The following is a 14953-nucleotide window of genomic DNA, read 5'->3' as shown; positions in this document are numbered from 1 at the left end:
GGTACACCCTGATTATTAGAAAAGAACTCACATTTGATATGGAGCAATTGCTGGGATTCTTGTGAATGGGTGTCTTAATTTTCCTACAGTGAATTACTTGGAGGGAGTACTTAAATTTGATTGTGGCTGCTTAATGAGTTTCAACTCAGCCTGCCAGGAAATCTACAATATCCATTTTCTTATGGGACACCTCACAGCACCCTAAAATTAATTCTTATTCTATTGTGCACCGAAAAAAGAAGAATTGCCAGTTAAACTTTGGTCAAAGATATGTCAGATCAAACTTTAGGATGGGTCACAGATGCAGACATCATAAAGAATATACTGTATGTTAAATGAAGTATAATGTACATACAGTTGATTACAAAGGTTTATAATTCTGCTTAGTCTACTTTGCTGTTAACAATGCACAGTGTGCAAATACAAAATTTCCTTGCAACAGCATCTTTATTTGCCCAAAGAAGCTGTACTTAAATTTCTTCTGACTATCCTGCAAATGGGCTGAGAGGTTGTTTTATTATAGTAATTTATGGTAAGCATGGCCAGTAAAGCAGGACATGATCCCATGATTACAACAACAAAACAGCCTAGGAACACAGGAGATAATAGATGCGTTTTTCCCTTCACTAAATACTGGAAGGTCAAATGCAACTCCCATGGGAGAGCAATCCATAGCTTTGGAACCATACTGTAGAAGACCTTCTCCTGCATACTAGACATCTGACAGTTCTGCTCCAGAATTGACTAATTCACACATCTTAAAGTTGGGATCACAAGACTGTCCAGTTGTTGAAGCAAGGCAATTCTTAAGTCCTTCAGTATTATAACATGCTCTACACGGGGCTGCTCTTGAAAAGTATTCAGAATCTCCAGTTGGTTCAAAATGCAGCAGCCCGTATGGGTTTATGTAGATGTCGATGTGCACAGGTGTCATCTCTCCTGCTGGAAGTGCACTGGCTGCTGATCGGATTCTGGGCTTGGGACATAGTTTGGGGACCAGGTTGTCTGAAGGATTGCCATTTCCTGGTCACACCTATCTGACCCACCAGAGCAGGAAGGACTCCCTCCCTTTTGGAACATCATCCCTGCGGAGATTAGATTGGCCTCCACTTTGTCATTCTTTCACAAGGCTCTGAAGATCTGGTTTTGTCAATGGGCCTGGGGAACCCAGTGTGGGATGGAGCCCATTGAGTGGTTTGTTTGATTAATATGTGTAGCTACCAGGAGAGGGAGGGGTATTGTTTTTTATTGTTTCTATATTGGTTTTTTTAAAAATTTTGTCAGACACTGAGAGTGAGTGGGTGACCATTCAAATTTTCTTAGATAAATAAAATAAATAAATAATGCTTCACCAAAGCGGTATGTCATTTATGTCTAGGAGATAAATATCAAAATCGATCTTTACTCCCAAGGCACATCTTTTATTTTCTGTGCATATGGATTTTTTCCCCTACTGATTGCTTATAACAAGACCCTCACTTAATATCTCAGCAGGTGGCAGCACCTGACTGACCTTGGCAAAGCTTAGAAACTAAGCAAGGCTGAACCCTGTTAACTACTTGATCTATAGGAAATGCCAGGGTTTTGGGTTGGATTAGAAAGTTTAAAAAACCAAAAGAAGTTAAAACAAGCCATATATATGTGTGTGTGTGTGTGTGTGTGTGTGTGTGTTTTCTTAAGTTTTCGCGGGTACTTACATGTATGGCATTCGGCTTTGTTAGGGTATTTTCCCACGTCATAGTAGTTGTGCTTTTAAAGTTGTAGCGACGTTTCAGCAGAATCTCATCTGCCATCATCATATATATGCCATAGTGGACATAGCCAATAAAACCCCCAAACTAATTAAGGCAGCCCTTGGTTAATGACTGCCTAATTCAGTGACCATTCAAACTTATAACCGTGCTGAAAATGGATTTAGGATCAATCCTCAAACTGAGGGCCATCACAGCATTCCCATAATCACATGGTTCGGATTCAGGTGCTTGCAACTGGCATGCATTTATGGCAGTCAAAATATCCTGCAGTCACACAATCACCATTTGTGATCTTTACACTACCTTTACACCACCAGGGCATCACTGTCATTTTTATTTTGTAAAGTAAGATGGGATAGGAGAGGCATCTTCGGAGGGAAGAGCCTAGAAAAACTCAAAGTGATGACCAGGACTGTATGATTGAAGCTTTGTCCTTTTCAATATGAAACAAAGGCTTTCAACTGCTTGGCTGAAGCCACCAACTTAACAGTTTAAGCACACATCCTCCCTTCCTTCTTCCTCAGATGCCCTGCTGCAAAGCTCAGGAGAAATTATTAGAAATAGTAATAGCACTTAGATTTATATACCACTTCACAGTGTTTTACAGTCCTAAGTGGTTTACAGAATCAGCAGACGCCCCCAACAATCTGGATCCTCATTTTAACGACCTCAGAAGGATGGAAGGCTGAGTCAACCTGGAGTTGGTGAGAATTGAACTGCCAAACTGCTGGAAGCCATCAGCCAGCAGAAGTAGCCTGCAGTCCTGCATTCTAACCGCTGCGCCACCACAACTCCTTTTTTTTTGTGGTATACTAGCTGACCATTTTATTAAAACACACTTTAGTGAGGCAAGCAACCTTAAGACACTCAAGAAAAGGTCTACAGCCACAATGGCACCATCGTGTCTTCTGGAAAAGCTGAGCCTGGCCCATTTAGGAATATTTAAATGCTCTGCCATAATCAGAAATGAGATATTTTTAGGGTGGGTGGAATTCAAAGACGTCGTCTTTGTGAAAAACTATGATCACACTGCAATGTTGCTTTTCTTTTCCTTTTATTCTTTGTTGCCTTCCATGTTTTATTTTAATTAAGGAGAAATGGAACTGCTCTTCAGAGTTAATCAAGAGTTAAAACTTACAGTTACAATGAAGGCAACTAGCTTGCATTTCATGCAATGAACATGCATTTCATTACTTCTTCAGCCAAATATTAATTTTCCTTATTCTCAGCCATTGCGTTTGTGGTGCTGTGACTTGAATTCGAAGGCACTCTATGTCATTGTTTCTTCGCTTATCTTCCAACTCAAAATGGCCATTCTTAAATGTTCCTATTTTTTTGAAAATCAGGCATGTTTGCCCCTCTTCCGAATAAACTTTGAGTCTTCCTTCTTCAACATGACCATCATAGAGGATGTCCTTCGCATATTCAGCTGAGCCTGTGTAAATCCGAATCTTCTGGGCAATAATTGGATTCCCAAAAACAATGGTGAAAAAGCTATCTGCTGCCACCTCCTTGCCCCAAAAGACACCTTTTCCAGGAGGGCACACATTTTCCGGCGGGTAATTTAAAACGATGGGAATATTTGTGAAACATGAAGCGCTAAGGAAGTCTCCCGAGTCTCCCAAATCTTCTTCAAACTCAGGATCGTTGATTGCAGTTTCAAATTTGTGAAATGAAGAAACTCTCCCTATGTGTTGGAAAAGGGAAGGCCGGAAGTTTATGAGAAATTCTTGACCCTGTGACTTATGAAACAGTTCAAAGAGGTAGTTTACAGGCATGTTGCGGTAGAACATCAAGAGGAATCGGGCTAACTTAGTAAGATCAGCATTATGATAGAGCTTCCCAATGGAGCCCAGGGTGGAAAATGCTATTGTGGACCAGTGTCCATCTGTTTCATGTAAGTAACTTTGTATGATGGATACAAAATTGGACGCACAAACAATATCATCTTCTAACATCAAATAATATTGGGACAGATTGGTGCAGAAATTAACTAAATAAGCATAGTCCACATTTTGTTTGGCTGTGTAGACAATGTTTTTGGGGTCGTCCTGCTGTCCTTCCTTCAAATTCCATAATGGAGGATAACTTGCTGTAGAGCTTTGGATAACAAGTAATCTTTTTTCATTGATATGTTCGCTAAACTTTGCTTTGATTTCTTCGGCAATTTCAACATTTAGCTCAGAATTATCATTGGCAAGGTATATCACTAGGACGATCTTCTTCAGTTCTTCTGGAGAGCAGTGACTGAAAATGGACTCAACAGTCCCCAATAAAGGCTGTTCATTTGTAGACAACAAAGGCTTGTCTTTGTAGATCGATGAGATTCCAATGCTCATGAACCCTGGGGGGAAAAAGAGATAAAACAAGCATCTATAGCAATGATAGAGCATATTCTTTGTGCCAAGCACTTCTTATAGTTTCTTTAGGAAGCTCTGTTAGGTAGGTTATTCGTTAGTACAAGAATAGATTCCCTTCTCAAATTGTGAATGAGATACAAGAATAGACTATCATTCTGTCTGTCTGTCTATCATCTATCTATCTATCTATCTATCTATCTATCTATCTATCTATCTATCTATCTATCTATCTATCTATCTATCTATCTATCATCTATCATCTATCTTTCTATCTATCTATCTATCATCTATCCATCTATCATCTATCTATCTATCTATCTATCTATCTATCTATCTATCTATCATCTATCATCTATCTATCTATTTTTATCTATCATCTATCTATCTATCATCTATCTATCTATCTATCTATCTATCTATCTATCTATCTATCTATCTATCATCTATCTATCTATCTATCTATCATCTATCTATCTATCTATCTATCTATCATCTGTCTATCTATCTATCTATCTATCTATCTATCTATCTATCTATCTATCTATCTATCTATCTATCTATCTATCTATCTATCTATCTATCTATCATCTATCTATCATCTATCATCTATCTATCTATCTATCTATCTATCTATCGATCTATCTATCTACCGTGTTTCTCAGAAAATAAGGCTGGGCCTTTTTTTTTTTTGACCCCTGAAAAAATGGCTAGGCAAGAATCGTGAAATCTCACAGAGCCATCAAAACCTGGGAAAATGTAAAAATACCTTGTATCATGAAAGTGTTCTTCCTTAAATGAGCCATGAATTATGTCCCAGGTAGTCAAGGCAAGGCAGGCCTCTAGAGCAGTCATGGCTAATCTTTTCTGGACCAAGTGCCCAAAGCTTGCATGCATGCTTGAATGCCCAAAATGCAATGCACGTCCCTGTGCGTGTGCCCCATGCGGTGGTGCATGAGCACATGACCCCCCATATTGCACGCTGCCCCCTGTGCATGCATGTGCGATCCCCACGCACCTCACCCACATGCATGTGCAGCAGAGACCTGAAAGCCAGCTGGCCGACGGGAGGCATGCATGCATGAGTGTTGGTGCTGAACTTGGGTGACAGCTCGTGTGCCATCACCTCTGGCATGCATGGCTCTAGAGCAGGGGTGTCAAACTCAAGGCCCAGGGGTCAGATCTGGCCCATGGGGTGCTTAAATTGGGCCTGTGGGGCTGCTCTGGAAAACACAAAGGATCGGCCCGCAGTGCCTCGGCCTGGCCCAGACAAACTGGGTACTGATCTCCAACCTGGTGGCGGCCATTTTCCTTGGTAGAGTGCTGCAGGAGGCTGTTGCAGCTGAAAATGGAGCTCAGGAGGAGCATGCATGGTGCTTCCAAGCTGCATTTATATTGGCAGAGTGTTGCAGGAGGCAGTCCCAGCCGAAAATGGAGAGGCCCTCCTGAGCTCTGTTTTTGCTGGCAGTGCTAGCAAAGCAAACTTGCTTGCCCTCCATTGCCTAGGGCAGTGGACAGCTTACACCACCATCCAGGGATCCTGCACATGGCCTGAGAGGGTTTCTCCTTCCTCCACTGGAGACAATGGATCCCCCGCCCTGCCTGGGCCACCACAGACAGGAGTGAAGTCAAGCTGGCCATGCCCACCCCAGTCACGCCTGCCCCGGCCCTGCCCCCACACTCCCCTGAGGTCAAACACAACCCTGATGTGGACCTCAATGAAATTGAGTTTGACACCCTTGCTCTACAAAGTTCTTTATTTCTCTTAACAAATGTTCTAGCCAACAAGCCACCAATGACCGGTAAGGGTTAGAGTTAGGGTTAGGTTGACCAAACTATACAGTACAACCCACCAACTCTTGGGAGTTATTTGGAGTACTAAGAAATTGTAAATTTGTGAAAGTCCCAGGACAGTGAGATATAATATAAATAATACAATATAAATATAATATGAATGTAATAAAATAAATAAATAAAAAATATGCATGGGCAAACCACCATTCCAGAAATGCATATATGAAAAGAATTGATAAATTTAATAACCACGTTATAGAAAAAGAGCCTATACTTACTCATTTTAGAGGAAGGGGATCCAGCAAGATATTGATATTTAATGGGTAAAGGACCCCAAGCGCTTTCCAGTACACTGAGGTTTAGATTCTCTGGTTTCTTCCAAAAAGGATTCTCTGGAATTATTACGTTTCTTCTTCCTGTAACCTTAAATTTAAAAAAGCATATATTTTTTTCCAGCTACCATTATCTCTATTCAGGGTTGACTGAGTGTTATCAACACCTTTAACTTAGTATGTCAGTCTCTGTATCCTGGAATAGTAGAGGTCAATCCAGTGGTGGTATTCAATTTTTTTTTACTACCGGTTCTGTGGGCATGGCTTGGTGTGTCTGGTGTGCCTTGGTGGGCAAGGGAAAAATATACTGCAAAATCTCCATTTCCCCCCCACTCCAGGGTAAGGATACTGTAAAATCACCATTCCCTCCCCACCCCACCAACCTGCTTTCCAGCTCCATTCTCCTGTGCAGGCCAACAAAAGACCACCCAGCTGATTAGCTGGGACTCTGATCAGCTGGGACTCAGGAGGCAGCGAACAGATGGGGGCAGAGCCAACCAGAGGTGGTATTTACTGGTTCTCCAAATTACTCATAAATTCCGCTACCGGTTCTCCAGAATGTGTCAGAACTGGCTAAATACCATCTCTGGGTCAGTCATAATCAATCTGCAGTCTGCAAACCCCTGGGGAGGGCTACCATGTCATCTCAAGCTCCGTGAAGGCTTGAAGAAAAGTTATGATTTAAATCTTGAGTTAAGTCTTGGGGATCTGTGACAATGGTCCATGACCACAAAAGGTATTTAAAGGGGGTCCATAGTGAAGAAAAGGTTAAGAACAGGGATAGGATTCTACCAGTTTGCACCTATTTGCTAGAACCGGTTGTTAACATTCGAAGCAGTTCGGAGAACTGGTTGTTAGAAGAAATTACTGGCCTAATCCTGTAAGGAAGGGAGGAAGGAAACATTCTGGTGTTGCTTACAGAAACTGCCTCTCCGTTAACCCTTATTACATTCTTGGCAGGACTAGACTTCCTGTCTCAGGAACGTCTCTGGAGTTTTTCCCCCACCTTTGCTGGTACTTTGCTTGTGTGGTGGAGTGACCATTCAAAGTTACAGTGGCACTGAAAAAAGTGACTTATGACCATTTTTCACACTTACGACTGTTGCAGCATCCCCACAGTCATGAGAGGCCAGGCGAGGAGATGCGTGCCTCGATGTGAGTGATATTGAGTTGGCCACGCCCAGCCAAAAACATGACCCCCAAACCATGTCCACCCAGTCACATGACCACCAAGCCACGCCCACAGAACTGGTTGTTAAAAAATTTGAATCCCACCCCGGTTAAGAACAATTGGCAGAGGTTATTATTTGACTTTTTTCTCCTGTTAAACATTTGTGAGCCAGAACAGGGAAGTAAGTAGGGTCCGCTTTGCTTTCTCCTTTACTGATTTATAATTGCAATTATTATTTTTCTACTTCATTTCTTACTACTAATTCCCTTATTATGCTCCACTTGTTTCATTATTACATCATCTTTGACTTCTGTTTTATACATTTTATTTCCTAATTTTATTATTCTTATTCCCCCTTTATTTCTCACTTCAGTCTTATTCCTGTCTTTGATTGCTAACATATCTTTCAAAAGTCACCTTGAAGACAAACTCAGCCCCCTGTGACTTACAGAGACACAACTATATAGCTTTCCTGGCATGACATAAATACAGTTTGCTGCTGCTTTGATCTAGGATATTGTTTCATCTTAAAATAGTTTAGTCACTGAAATGCTTTTCTGAAATCAATTAATAAACATGTACAAAATCTAGAAATCGGGAGAATGCTTCTGAACAATGCTCAAGGCAATCCACTGAAGGCGATGGGATTGTGTGTGTAGCTCTGTGTATTTTCAAATGAAACTTGACTCCTGGCCGTGTGGTTTCTTGGTACTGTTTTTGGTTTGCCTTTGTCTTCTCCTTAAGGTTTAAAGACAAAGATTAGTCCAAAGTCATTCATTTGGCTTTGATTGTGGTCCGCCGGTGGCCTGTGAAGCTGGCAGCAGAGTCGGACAGTGGGGAGGAACGTGGGCCAGTTCTGGAGTGTGGGGAGGGCTCAGATGAGGGATCTGCATCTGACACAGAGATGGGGACAGGGTCGTCTGAGACTTATGTGTTGACTCTGGAACCTCCAGAATCTGACATCAGCGAGGCAGAGGAACAGGGGGAGCCTATTCCCAGTGCGCACTTTGTGCAGAGCTGCCAGAAGACAAGAACAGTTAAGACAAAAGGGGCAACTTGGGAGTAAGGCTTGGAGGTGATTGGCCCCTCCCATAAGATATAAAGGAGGAGCAAAGGGACATGAGCCTTTGCAGGAAGCAACTTTGTTTATTCTGGTCAGTTTAATATCTGAAGCTCTGTGTCGACTTTATGCTCCATTTGGCCTTGTACAGCTAATTGGCAATTTAGTTGTTGGCAGCATTTCAAGGGAGATAAAGGTGGGTGCTTATCAGCCTTATCCCCAAAAGACTGTGACAGACTTTTGTTGGACTATTCATAAACTTTTTGGGACTCATTACGGGCTGTGAATGCGTATAATTCATAGCTGTGAAAATAAAACAAAAAGTTTTGGGGAACAGTGTGTGATCGTTACTGTCTCAGGAAGCCTTGGTCAGAACAGCTTTGGATGAATCACTCATATCTCCGTACTCCTAGTCCAGCATTTAACTGTTAGATCAAACTGGCTCAGACTTTATGGTTTACAGATGCTAGTTTGATTGTTGTATCTTTTCCAGCAAACAGATGGGAATCCTTATTTGAAACTTGAAGAATCAATATAATCAAATATCTTTCTAAAAGAGGTAGAATAACACCTGGCTATCCTCAGCTGAGAAGTCCTATCAAAATGGTTGCACAGTGCCTCCTGGTGGTCAATATAACTGAAAACTACTACACTGTATAAATTCAGTAAAAAATGGGGGTAAAGCCCTCCTAGAGATTAATGAGAGTAATTCCAAAAATTTTTTGGGGGGGCGGGGAACGTGTTATATTATGATATTTGTATTTTGTGGTCTGGGAACTTAAGGGAAGCTGAACTATATATATTATAGTGATAGCTTCTCAATACTAGCACCAGGGAGAAAAATGATCCTGTATTTTTTTTTCTCTTCAGGTTCCCATTTTATTTGATGAAAGAAAAACTGCTTCAGACATGATTTCACAGCAGAAAAGATTTTACATTAGAGAACGTCTCAAGGGTGGAATATGGTGTTCTTGACCTTTTTAAGTTATCATCTGGCCAAGGAGTGTCTTTTATTGCATAGCTCTCTTTTTCCAGGTCTGCAGCCTCTTTGGCTTCTCAGCATTAATGAAATCCTAAAGGCAAACATCAGGAAGAGTATCTCTCCCATGGAGATTTTTCAGTAGTGGTTCTCCTGTCGTCTCCTGAAGAGTTTTTCACATCTCATGGTGAATATTTTCTTGCCTTGGAAGAAATTGTCCACCCCATTTCTATACTGGGGCAGCATAATGGCTTAGTGGTTAAGAAGCTGGGCTTGTCACCTGGAAAGCCCAGGTTTGAGACCTGCAATGGGGTGAGTTCCCATCCATGCCCCAGCTCCTGCCAACCTAGCAGTTCAAAAGCAAGCAAATGCTAGTAGATAAATAGGTACCACTTCAGTGGGAAGGTAACATTCCATGGTGTCATGCTGGCCACATAGCCACGGAAATAAATTTTGACAGCACTGTGTCAGTGGGCTTGAAATGGAGAGTCAAATGACTAGCAGTTTAAAATCTGCAGGGACTTCCTTCCATCCCGATTTTTATATTCTAAACTTCTATTTAGTTGAAAGTTTCCATCCAAGCCAATGTTTGCCTAATGTTACTGTTTACAGTCAAATGAGTCTATGCATCAATTGTCGAACCACAGACATTCTGCAGAGTTGTCCTAAACCTACATTTGATACTGAAATACTTAATAATAATACATATTTAATACATGAGATCTAGTTTGGTGTAGTGGTTACAGTTTGGGGTTAGAAACCTGGAGACCATGAGTTATAGTCCTGCCTTAGTCACAAAGCCAGTTGGATGAACTTGAGCCAGTCACTTTCTTTCAGGCCCAGGAGGAAGGTACTGGACCAACTTCTGAGAATCTTGCCAAGAAAACTGCAGGGACTTGTTTAGGCAATCTCCGAGAATCGGACACAATTGATCGGAAGAAAAAAAGCACAATTAATTCCAATGCTACTCTAATTGTATTACCATGTCATATATGTGTCACATACTCTACACACACACACACACAAAACACACCCTGAAAAGTCAGGCACCCTAAAGAATACAAATCAACCAAAACAAAATACAAACATCGTAAGAAAATTTAAAAGGTTTAAAGGTTTCATGACTAACTCAAGGAGGCAGTGTTCATCTCCAACTCTCAACTAAGGCAGCCTGTGTTGTCTGGGAGACACTTCTATCACCATGTGGCCAGTGTTAAAATATGGAATGCAGTTACCTTTCCCTTGGAAGCGATACCTATTATCTACTAGCATTCGCATGCTTTCAAACTGCTAGACTGCTCGGGTCTCGAACTCAGGCCAACAGCCCTGACAAGCCATATCTTAACTGCTAAGCCATCGCACCACCCAAAAATGAGACTATATTATTTCATTTTTTAAGTTGCTCCACTGTGCAGAATTGGATCCAAAACTCTTCCTCCTTCCCCAAATACTTACCATGGATGCTGTCATTCTAGAGCATTTGCAACTCTTTGTGCCTTGCTTCCAGATCACAGCTAATAATATAAAGAGTCCTAAGAGAAACCATAGTCTGATGATGTTTCCACAAGTGCAGCTTAAGGACTTCCATCTGTTCTTAGATTTCATTGTAGTTTTTATTCAAAGACCCTTTAAATGCAAACAACAAGCCTTAATGGTCTTCTAAAGCATTAAAGCTACAACTACATTGGAGTTTTATATTTTAATACAAATGTTAATGACTATTACTGAAGAACTCTTGAAAGCAACCAAATTTTTTAAAAATCATTAGTTTATTTATACCCTCAAGAGCTGATCATGTACATCTGCTTTACTAGAGAACTGAGCTAATGGTTACTTACCCCAACTCTCCACCTTAATGCTGCCAAAAGAGGATGATTGGTTTTATAGTATAATATTGACATATCATTCAAAATTAAAAAGCTAAGGAGGAAACAAAAGACCAGAGCACCTTCTCTCCAGCAACCAAAACCCAGATAAGCAAGGATTAAGACTAGACAAACAATCAAGCAGAAAACAATGCCTTAATCAAGGTAATGAAACATTTTCAATAAAACAGATGTCAGGGAGCACCAAGGATTTATTAGGAATGTGTTAACTCAGAGAAAGCTGGTAAAAAAAAGAAAAGGCCAAGAGTTTCTCACATGAATAAGAAAGCAGAGCCTCTCCCACTATATATCAATGGAGACTGTGGAAAGAGTTCATAGTATTAAATTTCTAGGAACTCATATTTCTGGCAACCTTACTTGGTCAGTCCACACTATGGCCAATGCAAAGAAGGCCCAACAGCACCTGCACTTTCTGAGGCTGCTGAAAAAGAGTGGTCTGGGTGAGAAGTTGCTGGTTACTTTTTACCATTCTACCATCGAGAGCATTTTGGCATACTGTGTAACAGTGTGGTATGCTGGATGCTCTGCAGTGGATAAGAAGATGCTCCAGAGAGTTATAAACACAGCACAAAAAATCATTGGTTGTTCTCTTTCTTCTTTGGAAGAGATTGCAAAGACCAAACTCCTCACTAGAGCACTAAAAATCTCCACTGATCATTCTCATCCTGGACATTCATATTTTGAACTGTTACCATCAGGGAGGCATTATAAGTGTTTTAAAATGAGGACTAATAGACTGAGAAACAGTTTCTTTTCCAAGGCAATAATTGTCTTGAACCAAACAGTGCATATGTGATTTAGCCCTATGTATATAGTGGCATTTTTAAACTATCTAACTTACTATAGGTTTTATATAGGTTTTAGACTAGGTTTTTAATTATTATTATTTTAATTATTTTAATTTTTAAATACTCTGTAGTGTGATTGTGATGTGGTGTTTGGGGCACTGTGCTAGAGGAGCTTTCAAATTTCATTGTATTTGTAGAATGCAATGACAATAAAGGTATTCTATTCTATTCTATTCTATTCTATTCTATTCTATTCTATTATTCTATTCTATTCTATTCAAATAGCAAGTTTATAAGTCAACATCAGATCTCATACAAGGATCATGATTTTGGCTTGCTGAAGATAAGCCAAACAGAATAAATAAAAACCAAGTGATCTGTTAATGGGAAAGCTACTAATCTCCTTTTTTCATTTGGCAAAAGTTAGGTCTTAGTGGCATGCCTGCATGCATATTTGCTTTATTTTGAAATGGATTTTTTAATCCACTTTCGTACATTGTCCTCTAACCTAACAACTTCAAGATTATAAAGCATACAACAATGCAATGGCTGGAACATAAACACACACACACACACACAAACAAACACACACACACCATATATATGTTTTCTTAAGTTTTCACGGGTACTTACATGTATGGCATTCAGCTTTGTTCGGGTATTTTCCCACATCATTGTAGTTGTGCTTTTAAAGTTGTAGCAACGTTTCGGCAGAATTTCATCTGCCATCATCAGGCTTCTGTATTGTGTAGATTTGAAGTATCTAGGCAACGTTTCGATGAAGTCTCATTCATCATCTTCAGGCTTCTGTCTCCGGCTCTGTGCTTCTCAGAGTAATGGAGATTGCAGCTGCTTCCTCCTTTTAACTGCCAGTGGGGTGGGACTTGATTGGGTGGGGGCTTGGCTGTGTTCTGATTGGGTGGGGGTGTGTTCTCATTGGTAGGGGGTTTGGCTGTGTTCTGATTGGTTGGGGGGTTAGCCGTGTTCTGATTGGTTGGAGGCGTGTTCTGTTCAGGTGGGGGCTTGGTTGTGCTCAGGTTAGTCTTAGTTGCTGGGGGATTTGAGCTGGGGGTTGTGATCTTGCTGTTTGGCTTCTAGTTCGTGGTCCTGCTGCATCTTCATAGTGGGTGTCGGTTTGCTTCATGTATGGCTCAGAGGGGTTTGAAGTGGGTAGTGATGCAGCTGCAGTGCAGCTTCTGGTCCATGGTCGCTTTCTCATTTTCTGAATGGGTGGGAGTCTGTTTTCTACATGGAAGTGTGGTGGTGGCATCTTGTGTGGCTCTCATGGGTGTGGGTCCGGTGTCCTTCTTCATGTTAGGTACTCGTCTGTTCATGAGGGCGGGTTTCCAAATGGCTGGAAGGCGGGAGGTGTCATCTCGTTTGTTCATGCTGTGTGGGCGTTTTTCTATCTCTATGGCTTCTCTGATTATTCTGCTGTTGAAGTGTTCGGTTTTGGTGATAGTTCTGGTATTTTTAAAATCAATTTCATGTCCTGTGCTTTGAGGTGTTGGACCAGGGAAGAGGTCGCTTCTTCTTTTTGATTGAGTTCTTATGTTCTTCAATGCATGCACTTATTCTTCTGTTGGTTTGTCCAATGTATGTGGTAGGGCAGGCAGTGCAGGGGATTTCGTATACTCCTTGGTTTTCTAATTCGATTTTGTCTTTGGGGTTTCTTAGGATGGTGGATATTTTTCTGTTTGTGCAGAATGCTGTTTTGATGTTGTGTTTTTGGAGTGGCTAATCTGTAGTGCCTATTTATTTATTTATTTATTTATTTATTTTATTTATTTTATTAGGTTAATATATATATTGGCTATATATATATATATATATATATATATATATATATATTGTTTTCTGGAGATGAGTGTTCTCGAATTGATCTGTGCTGGGTGGTGGTTGAGGCATGTATGTAGATGTGTTTTCTTCTGGTTGGTGTGTCCTAGGGAGCCATTGGATCTTTGTTTCTAGGAAGGAAGTTGATTGTTGGCCTGTTTCCATGGTATGTAGATTTGAGGTATGTAGGAAGTTGTTCAGTTTTTCTTTTTGGCCAGATGAAGTCTCATTCATCATCTTCAGGCTTCTGTCGTATTTTCCAGCTCTGTGCTTCTCAGAGTAATGGAGATTGCAGCTGCTTCCTCTATTTGTTTTAACTGCCAGTAGGGGTGGAACTTGATTGGGTGGGGCTTGGCTGTGTTCTGATTGGGTGGGGTGTGTTCTCATTGGTAGGGGTTTGGCTGTGTTCTGATTGGTTGGGGGTTAGACTTCATCGAAACGTTGCCTAGATACTTCAAATCTTACGCGGAGAAACCCGAACAACCAAAGATCTACATATATATATATATATATATATATATATATATATATATATATTTTCATTCTCAAACTTGGCAAAGTTCCAGGGTTGAGAAACATTGTTCTATCCCTTCATGTCCATTCCAAGAAGATTGGGTCAGAACTGAAATTATAAAAGTCATCTTCCAGCATCTTCCAGCATCACCAAGAGATTCTGGATTCTGCAGGATCTAATCTGAGTCAGTCACTGTCACCAGAAGTTTGTTCTTCCAAGCTTTCAGACTTGTGCTGGAGCCTATTAGGGAACTTCTCAATCTCCAGGATGTGTGGATTCTGTCCTAAGCTAAACCCCAAACATACAGACTGAAATGAATAAAGTACTCAGAAATGGGAAAGGCAAAATTGAATATAGTAATTGGCCAAAGACTAGCAATAAATATTGGAGTTGTTGTTTTGTCTTGGTTTCAGTCCTGCCTCTTTCAGGACCACCAAAACTATCTTATTTCTCTATAAGAAGTTGACCACTTTGGGACAGTA

The 14953-nt window shown here is 40.7% G+C and overlaps 1 protein-coding gene across 1 annotated transcript; it reads right to left on the bottom strand.

The window, feature by feature from the left end:
• Positions 1–2944: 2944 nt before the first annotated feature.
• LOC113438795 (alpha-1,3-mannosyl-glycoprotein 4-beta-N-acetylglucosaminyltransferase C-like) lies at positions 2945–6291 on the bottom strand. The gene is made up of 2 exons (XM_026704341.2): positions 6184–6291; positions 2945–4098 (listed from the first exon to the last, which is right to left on the bottom strand). Exons 1-2 carry the CDS (start codon positions 6185–6187, stop codon positions 2945–2947), a joined length of 1158 nt encoding a protein of 385 aa, XP_026560126.2. The 5' UTR covers positions 6188–6291.
• Positions 6292–14953: the final 8662 nt, after the last annotated feature.

The sequence above is a fragment of the Pseudonaja textilis genome, chromosome 1 (genome assembly GCF_049901715.1).
Source record: "Pseudonaja textilis isolate UNSWEBS1 chromosome 1, rPseTex1.2, whole genome shotgun sequence".
Classification (NCBI taxonomy): Eukaryota; Metazoa; Chordata; class Lepidosauria; order Squamata; family Elapidae; genus Pseudonaja; species Pseudonaja textilis.
This window is presented reverse-complemented; position numbering and strand designations above follow the sequence as displayed.